General features: G+C 47.4%; 2 protein-coding genes across 5 annotated transcripts in view; both read left to right on the forward strand.

Moving 5' to 3' along the window:
- The first annotated feature begins 275 nt into the window (after positions 1–275).
- LOC105418536 (calretinin-like) lies at positions 276–8812 on the forward strand. 3 transcript variants are annotated; one of them, XM_029832100.1, is made up of 6 exons: positions 276–582; positions 619–705; positions 3809–3885; positions 3963–4052; positions 4379–4459; positions 6563–7062. In XM_029832100.1, the coding sequence occupies exons 1-6, from the start codon at positions 396–398 to the stop codon at positions 6602–6604; spliced, it is 564 nt and encodes a 187-aa protein (XP_029687960.1). In that variant the 5' UTR covers positions 276–395; the 3' UTR covers positions 6605–7062. The 3 variants fall into 3 exon arrangements, with proteins under 3 accessions (XP_029687960.1, XP_029687959.1, XP_029687958.1); XM_029832099.1 differs by adding an exon at positions 8572–8812 and having other exon boundaries at positions 280–705; positions 6563–6619; XM_029832098.1 differs by having other exon boundaries at positions 280–705; positions 6563–7014.
- Positions 8813–9141: 329 nt separating this feature from the next.
- pard6a (par-6 family cell polarity regulator alpha) overlaps positions 9142–10200 on the forward strand; it is a 7308-nt gene continuing 6249 nt past the window's right edge. Inside the window, exon 1 of one of the 2 annotated variants that reach the window (XM_029832097.1) lies at positions 9142–9536. In XM_029832097.1, the coding sequence (XP_029687957.1) occupies positions 9423–9536 (114 nt within the window). In that variant the 5' untranslated portion in view covers positions 9142–9422. The remainder of the gene's footprint in view (positions 9537–10200) is intronic. The other variant, XM_029832096.1, reaches the window with a different exon arrangement.

Genomic DNA, 10200 nt, shown 5'->3' on the forward strand with positions numbered 1-10200 from the left:
CTCTGACTGTTCTGTTGTGACTGTTCTGACTGCTCTGACTGTTCTGTTCTGACTGTTCTGTTCTGACTGTTCTGTTGTGACTGTTCTGGCTGTTCTGTTCTGGCTGTTCTGTTCTGACTGTTCTGTTGTGACTGTTCTGACTGTTCTGTTCTGACTGCTCTGACTGTTCTGTTCTGACTGTTCTGACTGTTCTGTTCTGACTGTTCTGACTGCTCTGACTGTTCTGTTCTGACTGCTCTGACTGCTCTGACTGTTCTGTTCTGACTGTTCTGACTGTTCTGTTGTGACCGCTCTGACTGTGGGAGGCAGGTCTGCACGCTCTCACTCCTACATTAAAAGCAGCAGATCATCACACTGTTGAACACAGAAGCTCCCAGCAGCCGGTCAGAGGCATCATGGCAGGTGCAGCTCAGCAGCCGGTCAGAGGCATCATGGCAGGTGCAGCTCAGCAGCCGGTCAGAGGCATCATGGCAGGTGCAGCTCAGCAGCCGGTCAGAGGCATCATGGCAGGTGCAGCTCAGCAGCCGGTCAGAGGCATCATGGCAGGTGCAGCTCAGCAGCCGGTCAGAGGCATCATGGCAGGTGCAGCTCAGCAGCCGGTCAGAGGCATCATGGCAGGTGCAGCTCAGCAGCCTCTGGACCTGCAGACGACCCCCATCACGGCCTCCCAGTTCCTGCATATCTGGGATCACTTCGACTCTGATGGTAGGAACGGGTAGTTTTCTCTCATACCACAGAATGATGAACATCCAACAACCATCTAGAACATGTTTGGACTCTATTTCAGCATGCATTTGATTTGATGCCATGCAAGCAATAAAGAACTAATAATAAAATAAAAATACGATGAAATAAATATGAAAATGAAAAGCAGCAGAGCAGTGAAACAGATTTAACAGCCATCTGTTCTACTTTTTCTAAATGAAAATACACATTTACACATATTTCCAGTTAAATGTGTCTCAAAACTTTTTTAAAGTTTGTGAGATTTTGTTGTGTGTAGCTGGACAGACACATTATCAGAAGTATAAAATGTTATGAAGTGACACTTTACTTCCTGAAGGTCCAAGAAGGTGCAGAAAGAGTCTGCAGAGGGCTGTCGGGTGGCCTGGCTGCTCCACAGGAGTGCCAATATGCAAATGCCACAATTTTACATGTGCTTTGTGAAGAAAAGTCACTTTGCAAATCAAATACAAGCACGGGCATCTTGTGCCTGCACGTTGTCTTAGCAACAAATAGACATTTATCGAAATCGTTCATGTTTCTGTTATAAATGCTGCTTTGTTTGTGCCATAAACATCATGAGCTCAGTTGCTGAAAGAGGCAAACTATCATCTCCTTAATCTGAGGAGGATAAACCAGGAGCGTACGAGGTCCCTCTATACATCACACAGCTGGAATCGATGCATTAAGGTCTCCAAAATCAGTCAGATGCTTGTGATTGTTGTGTTTAATTAAACACAGTTCTTCTCCCCATCAGCTGCGACGCCCTCATACATGGACAAAATCTGGATCCATCCCATCGTCGATATGACACAGCATAAAATGAGCATGTAATTAAATGGTTAAAGTCACATTGAGTCAAACAGCCACAGCTAAGGAAAAGGGTTAATAGTTTAGGGTTAGTAGTGCTTAGTGATCCCTGATCCCGGTCAGTGAGTGGAGAGTTGACCAGGCTGTTAAAGCCAAGGGCAGGTGTGGATGATTGGCTGGAGATCAGCTACAGGTGTGGGTCAATCAGCAGGTCGGGGGGGCGGGGGGGGTCTGGAAGCTGCACTGCCCAGCATGAGGACGGACAGACAAGGGAAACACAGATGGAAGGGGGGGGGGGGCACTCTAAGATGGGGGGGGATGACACTCGGGACTCCGAACACCGTTTGGTTTCAGGTCCAACCATTCGACTGAATGGCGACGTGCCTCTTCACTGAGCAAATGAAAACCTTCTCTTGGTCAGGGTTAGGGTTAGGGTCAGGATTAGGGTCAGGGTTAGGGTCAGGATTAGGGTCAGGGTCAGGATTAGGGTCAGGGTTAGGGTCAGGATTAGGGTTAGGGTCAGGGTTAGGGTTAGGGTCAGGATTAGGGTCAGGGTTAGGGTCAGGGTTAGGGTCAGGATTAGGGTCAGGGTCAGGATTAGGGTCAGGATTAGGGTCAGGGTTAGGGTCAGGATTAGGGTCAGGGTCAGGATTAGGGTCAGGGTTAGGGTCAGGATTAGGGTTAGGGTCAGGGTTAGGGTCAGGATTAGGGTCAGGGTTAGGGTCAGGGTTAGGGTTAGGGTCAGGGTTAGGGTCAGGGTAAGGTTGGTCAGGGTTAGGGTCAGGGTTAGGGTCAGGGTAAGGGTTAGGGTCAGGGTTAGGGTCAGGGTTATGGTCAGGGTAAGGTTGGTCAGGGTCAGGGTTAGAGTCAGAGTCAGGGTCAGGGTCAGGGTCAGGGTCAGGGTTAGGGTTAGGGTTAGGGTCAGGGTCAGGGTCAGGGTTAGGGTTAGAGTCAGGGTCAGGGTTAGAGTCAGAGTCAGGGTCAGGGTCAGGGTCAGGGTTAGGGTTAGGGTTAGGGTCAGGGTCAGGGTCAGGGTCAGGGTTAGGGTTAGAGTCAGGGTCAGGGTTAGAGTCAGAGTCAGGGTCAGGGTCAGGGTCAGGGTTAGGGTTAGGGTCAGGGTCAGGGTCAGGGTTAGGGTTAGAGTCAGGGTCAGGGTTAGAGTCAGAGTCAGGGTCAGGGTCAGGGTCAGGGTTAGGGTCATATATAATATAATATAATATAATATAATATAATATAATATAATATAATATAATATAATATGTAAGAGCCGACCCCCGTCTCAATACGAAGCCCGTGCTGTGTGTTGTCACTGTTTCCTGGTTTTCCCGGCGCTCCATTTCCAGGCTGCCTCCCAGTTGGCCTCCATCCGTCTCTACACACCTGAACTCATCTCCACACGATCATCGAACCCTGCTGGGCTACTCTTCCGTCTCTGTTTGTCCCTCAGTGGGAACAAGCCCACCCAAACTCTACTTGTCTTTTGGTTATTCCTGTTTTGGGGACCTTTTGCTACTTGTTCCTGTTCCTTGAGCTGCCCAACAGGCAGTCACCACAGACATGTCTCCTTTCTCTCCCAGGTTGCAGATTAGGGTTAGGGTTAGTTAGGGTTAGGGTTAGTTCCCTTAAATACAGCCAGGAAGCTCCTGACTTTGGTTGTGTTGGTCTCTTCTTTAAGCCCCCTCATTTTTGTCAGGATCAGGCTTTATATTGTTTGCCAAGATGATGAATAATTACTAAATATTTGTTTCTTAAAAAGGGATGCGGGTGTGATCCTCCTGCACCTGATAGGGAGCTGGTTCTGCAGTAGCCTGACTAAAACAGAACTGCATGGCCCACTGTCCTCCTGGGAACCTGCAGTAACCTTGCATGGAGAGCAAATATCTACTGGGATGATATGGTGCTCTCAACTGGATCAAAAGCAGCACTGAGGTCCAGCAGAACCAGCATAGAGACCAGTCCATGATCTGAAGCTATGAGAAGATCATTAGTAACTTTAAGAAGTGCTGTTTCTGTGCTGTGATGAGCTCTAAAGCCTGACTGAAACATCTCAAACAGGCTGTTCCTCTGCAGGTGCTCCAGTAACTGAGTCACCACCACCTTCTCTAGAACTTTAGAGATCAAAGGAAGGTTGGATATCGGCCTATAGTTTGCTAACATGTCAGGATCCAGTAGTAGCTGAGTGCAGCTAGGACTATGAAACCCTTTTACTTCATGTTTTCGTGTAGATGTTCTCTAATGTGCCTATCAGCATTTTGGTCTGCCTGTATGTTTACAGGCAACGGCTACATTGAGGAGAAAGAACTTGAGAGCTTCTTCAAAGAGTTGGAAGTGGCTTGGAGAGGAGCAGACATTGTGAGTTTCAGAACAAGTAACAACAAAGTTCCACATGCAGATCACCCAGGCTTCACCATGACTTTTCCTTTCATGAGGACCCATCAAACCCCATGTTGAAAGAAAGGGTGAAGGACTTTGTGCAGCAGTTTGACAAAAACAAAGATGGACGGATCGAGATGTCGGAGGTATGACCTGACTCTGCCCAAATAATGTCAGAATAACTGTTGCTATAAGATGTTGTTGCTAAAGCATTCCAGTGTAAAGTTCACACAGTTGTTTATCATAAGATTTTAAGTTGAAATATTAATAAATGCATCGTAATACCAATGAATGTATTCTAAATAATAATAATTAATAATTGCAGTGTTTATGATACTCAAGCTTTGGCTCTTTATTGTTGGAGTTTTTCATGTCAAGGTCCCATATCATATTGTTATATTTGTTTTTACACAAATTATATAATTATAATGCCACTATATCAAATTATTTCTTATTCTTATTCTTTGTCAAGCTGGCAGAGATTCTCCCAAATGAAGAGAACTTCTTGCTGTGCTTCAGACAGTTTGTGAAGTCCGGCACTGAGTTCATGAAGGTAAGTGTGGCTATGGGTTAGGGTTAGGGTTAGGGTTATAGGGTTAGGGTTAGGGGTTAGGGTTGGGGTTAGCGGTTAGGGTTATAGGGTTAGGGTTGGGGTTAGGGTTATAGGGTTAGGGTTAGGGGTTAGAGGGTTAGGGTTGGGGTTAGGGTTATAGGGTTAGGGTTAGGGTTAGGGGGTAGAGGGTTAGGGTTAGGGGTTAGAGGGTTAGGGTTAGAGGGTTAGAGGGTTAGGGTTAGGGGTTAGGGTTGGGGTTAGCGGTTAGGGTTATAGGGTTATAGGGTTAGGGTTGGGGTTAGGGTTATAGGGTTAGGGTTAGGGGTTAGAGGGTTAGGGTTGGGGTTAGGGTTATAGGGTTAGGGTTAGGGTTAGGGGTTAGAGGGTTAGGGTTAGGGGTTAGGGTTGGGTTAGGGTCAGGGGTTAGAGGGTTGGGGTTAGGGTTATAGGGTTAGGGTTAGGGGTGAGAGGGTTAGGGTTAGGGTTGGGGTTAGGGTTATAGGGTTAGGGTTAGGGGTTAGAGGGTTAGGGTTAGGGTTAGAGGGTTAGGGTTGGGGTTAGGGTTATAGGGTTAGGGTTAGGGGTTAGAGGGTTAGGGTTAGGGGTTAGGGTTGGGTTAGGGTTGGGGTTAGGGTTATAGGGTTAGAGGTGAGAGGGTTAGGGGTTAGGTTTATAGGGTTAGGGGTTAGAGGGTTGGGGTTAGGGTTATAGGGTTAGGGGTGAGAGGGTTAGGGGTTAGGGTTGGGGTTAGGGTTATAGGGTTAGGGGTTAGAGGGTTAGGGGTTAGGGTTGGGGTTAGGGTTATAGGGTTAGGGTTAGAGGGTTAGGGGTGAGAGGGTTAGGGTTTAGGCTTGGGGTTAGGGTTAGGGTTAGAGGGTTAGGGGTTAGAGGGTTAGGGTTGGGGTTAGGGTTATAGGGTTAGGGTTAGGGGTTGGGGTTGGGGTTAGGCTTAGAGGGTTAGGGGTTGGGGTTAGGGGTTAGGATTAGGGCTAGGGTTGGGGTTAGAGGGTTAGGGTTAGGGTTGGGGTTAGGCTTATAGGGTTAGGGTTAGGGTTGGGGTTAGGGTTAGGGTTAGGTTAGAGGGTTAGGGTTAGGGTTAGGAAAGGGTTAGGGTTAGGAAAGGGTTAGGGTTAGTGTGGCACGTGTTTCCATTCTTTTTTCCATTTGGATTTCTAATCATCATCATCATCATCAAGCCTCTCTCTAGTTGCACACTCATAATAGTCACTCTTGATTCTGTTGCCCCCCTGAAGACGAAACTAGTAAATCAGAGGAGGTGTATCCCCTGGTATAATTCACACATTAGGACGCACGAGCAAGAAGTGTGAAGACTGGAAAGGAAGTGGTATTCTTGTAAAATAGACAGCTATCATGTAGCCTGGAAAGACTGTCTATTAGGTTACAAAAAGGCCCTTTGCAAGGCTAGAACAGCTTATTTTTCTTCTTTAATTGAGGATAATAAGAACAACCCCAGGTTTCTTTTCAGCACTGTGGCCAAATTAACTAAGAGTCACAGTGTTTTAGATCCACGTATCCCTTCTTCCCTTAGTGGTGAAGACTTCATGAGCTTCTTCACTGATAAAGTTCTAGCTATCAGAGAAAAAGCTAACCAGGCCATCCCAACAACTGGATCATCACCAGATGTGCTGACTGGGGGAACATACAGGGTCTCCAACAAGCCCTTAAACACCTTCAGCCCTATATATTTTTCTGAGGTGTCATCACTAATTCAGAAATCCAAGACCACCACGTGTCTTTTAGATCCCATCCCAACACACCTGTTGAAGGATGTTTTACCATAACCCTGTCTAACCCTAACCCTAACCCTAACCCTGATAGGCAGTTCTATCCTGGACCAGATCAATGGTTCTTTAGTGTCAGGTTATGTACCCTGGTCCTACAAGGTGGCAGTGATTAAGCCGTTGCTTAAAAAACCATCACTGGATCCTGATGTACCGTATTAGCAAATTATAGGGCGATATCTAACCTTCCTTTTATCCCCCCCAAGACCCTGGTCCTGCTCCAGGTTTCTTCCTTTTACAGGACAGTTTTTCCTGCCACTGCTGCCTGTTGTTGATTTGTTGTCCTGCCGATTTCTTCCAGATATGGCGACGACATTCTACAGTTCACAATGGCTGCACTTAAGCAAAGTAATTAAAGGTAGTCTCTTAAAATGTGTCACTTTTATTCATCATCTTTATTAATAGAGTGAATAGAACTAAGAAATAAAACATAACAATAACATTAAAGCACTAAAACAAGAACAAAGTCTCATCCTGGGTTAAAAACCAAGGAATAAAAGTGTTTTTTAGGATGAGTGAAGGTTTTTTTGATGAGTTGTGGGAGGTGGTTCCAGAATTTAGGACTGGCAGCAGGAAAGGCTCCGCCCCCTCTGAGCTCCTGGTTAGACTTCTAACTCTCCATGAGGTACCGTCCCCTCGTGAGGTACCGCCCCCTCATGAGGTACCGCCCCCTCTGAGCTCCTGGTTAGACTTCTAACTCTCCATGAGGTACCGTCCCCTCGTGAGGTACCGCCCCCTCATGAGGTACCGCCCCCTCTGAGCTCCTGGTTAGACTTCTAACTCTCCATGAGGTACCGCCCCCTCTGAGCTCCTGGTTAGACTTCTAACCCTCCATGAGGTACCGGGCAGGAGTTTAGGGACGGAGTAGCTCGTCACCTCAACATGAACCTAACCCAGTAAACACCAGCCTAAAATCAGCATTTAAACTCAACAACTGGCCATCCAACCTCATCCAACCCTCACCCAACCCCAACCCTCATCCAACCCCAACCCTCATCCAACCCCAACCCTCATCCAACCCTCACCCAACCCCTACCCTCACCCAACCCTCATCCAACCCCAACCTTCATCCAACCCTCATCCAACCCTCACCCAACCCTCATCCAACCCTCATCCAACCCCAACCTTCATCCAACCCCAACCCTCATCTAACCCTCATCCAACCCCAACCCTCATCCAACCCTCATCCAACCCCAACCCTCATCCAACCCTCATCCAACCCTCATCCAACCCCAACCCTCATCCAACCCCAACCCTCATCTAACCCTCATCCAAGCCTCATCCAACCCCAACCCTCATCCAACCCTCATCCAACCCCAACCCTCATCCAAGCCTCATCCAAGCTCATCCAACCCTCATCCAACCCCAACCCTCATCCAAGCCTCATCCAAGCCTCATCCAACCCCAACCCTCATCCAAGCCTCATTCAACCTCATCCAAGCCTCACCCAACCCTCATCCAACCCTCATCCAACCCCAACCCTCATCCAAGCCTCATTCAACCTCATCCAAGCCTCACCCAACCCTCATCCAACCCTCATCCAACCCCAACCCTCATCCAACCCCAACCCTCATCCAAGCCTCATCCAACCCTGATCCAACCTCATCCAACCCTCATCCAACCCTTTAGTTCAATTTCCAATAAGATTTATTGTCATCACATTAAAATTTGTCCAGAAACGGTCAAGTCCACCTCTCTAACCTGTAGTCCAGGATATCACATCACCATACTTTTATTGTATGTTCAAAAAAACTTGCCTAGTCACGTTTATGTTAATCTCGTTTAGTTCTAATAATTTGCTACCACCTAGGAAGGTTACTAACCCTTGTACCAGAAGCTAATGAGGATCCTAAAAAAAGAATAAAGAATACCATTGTATTCTTTTTCACTTGTGCTTTCATTACTTAACACAATTCTTATCCAACCCCCCCAACCCCCCCTCCTCCGACACCCCCCACAATGTGAAAAGTAACTTTTCCAACACGTTAATACAGTATATTAATCCGTTAATACAGCATATTAATCCGTTAATACAGTATATTAATACGTTAATACAGTGTATTAAAAATAAAACATCTTAATTCCACATGTGTGAGGTGACAGTGAGGACTTGGGTTTGGTGGACAAGTTGTCCAATTCTAAACTTTGTGAAAGACGTTTTAGAGTATGACGGCAGCATGTTTGGGATTTTAACTGACAGACTTTCTGCCGGAGCTGTAGGACCTAAAGGTTTAATAATAATAATAATAATGTCATTTTGCATGAGCTGCAGAAAGATGCTCTTTGACTCATCGATAATACTTTCTGCAGACTCATAGCAAGACTCCGGGGACAGCAGGTCAGGTGGGACCGACACTCATTCTTTCTGCTGCTCAAACCAGCACAGCAGCATTTCTCCACATGTACGTCAAAACCTACGATGTTTGCTCCTGACTTAATGTGACAAAAACTAGTCACAAGTGCTAATAAATGGTAAACACCGCAGCTCCTGCAGTGTTTACACATGTGGAAACCATCTTTGAAAGGCTTTTGAGAATAAACATTACAAGTTGCACTTTTCTGTTGGCAGTCATTATATTCATTTTATCTTTTAAATTTCAAAATGATCAGAAGCTTGGTGAGAGTGATGTCTTACCACCTTCCTGTATGTGTTGGGTTGCTGGTGGTGCCTTTATTCCAAATTCAAGCCTGTGTGTCTTATTTTACCTTTTTATATTTACATATTAAAGGCTCACCAGCCAATCTAAGGTCACGCCAGTTTCTGCAGGTACCTGGGAGCCGTATAGACAGTAGGGGGCGACAGTGAGCAGTATCTCTCTCTCTCACACACACACACTCACACACACACACACACACACGCACACAATAGCGCAGTGACGGGTCTCGGGTGTGCCGTGCGTGCGTGCGTGACATGCTGTCTGGCACATCCTCTGCGATGTGGCCCGCCAGGCCCCGCCCCCTCAGCTGGAGCGCAGACAGACCGGTTCCACCAGCGCTCCCGGTCCCTGGAAGGATTTACTGGTTTCTGCCTGTCAGGCCTCTCACTCTCACGTCGACCCAAAGAAAGGAAGTGACAGCTGAGGCAGGACCATCGTCATGAGCCGCTCCGCGCTGCTGTAGCTCCGGACGGGCTGAGCAAACGAGCGGACCGGTTCCGCTGCATGGTTTTAACCGCAGTGGAGCGAAAAGAGGCGAGCAGGAGGATGTCCCGACAGCCGCAGCAGCCGCGGGGGTGTGCAAATGTCCCGGAGAGCCTGGTGGAGGTGAAGAGCAAGGTGAGTGTTCTGATGGAGGAGCCCACCGACAGCGGTACCAGTGGTACCGACAGGACCAGCTGTACGTTCACACGTTCCGCCCTGGCGCCGTTTGTGGCTATTACTATGTTATTACATTTTAGTCCCAGTCAATTCTGTGGTTTCTCGGGTTCATGTGGCCACTTTCAAATGTCCTTCCTGAAAAAGCGCCTGCAAATACGCGCGCGCACACGCACGGCAGGTGAAGGAAAAGGCAGAGAAAGCTGGTCTCATGTCCGCAGTTCTTTTATCCCTCTGTGTGGATATAAATCATCAGTTTGATCTTCTGTTCGTGGCTCTGCGGCTCTTTACACTTCAACTCTCATTTGTGTTCCAGAAGATGACGGAGATGCTTGTTGCAGCATTCTTCTGGCAACCGTTTAGGATTCTGAGCAGAGATAAACACATCAGCGCGGTTCTTTGAGATTTGCCAAAATGCCTGTAAGGTTTAGATGGGAGTCCTCTAGAAACATGGTCCTCTAGGAACATGGTCCTCTAGGAACATGGTCCTCTAGGAACATGGTCCTCTAGAAACACGGTCCTCTAGAAACATGGTCCTCTAGAAACACGGTCCTCTAGAAACATGGTCCTCTAGAAACACGGTCCTCTAGAAACATGGTCCTCTAGAAACACGGTCTTCTAGAAA

This window comes from Takifugu rubripes, unplaced genomic scaffold (genome assembly GCF_901000725.2).
Source record: "Takifugu rubripes unplaced genomic scaffold, fTakRub1.2, whole genome shotgun sequence".
Classification (NCBI taxonomy): Eukaryota; Metazoa; Chordata; class Actinopteri; order Tetraodontiformes; family Tetraodontidae; genus Takifugu; species Takifugu rubripes.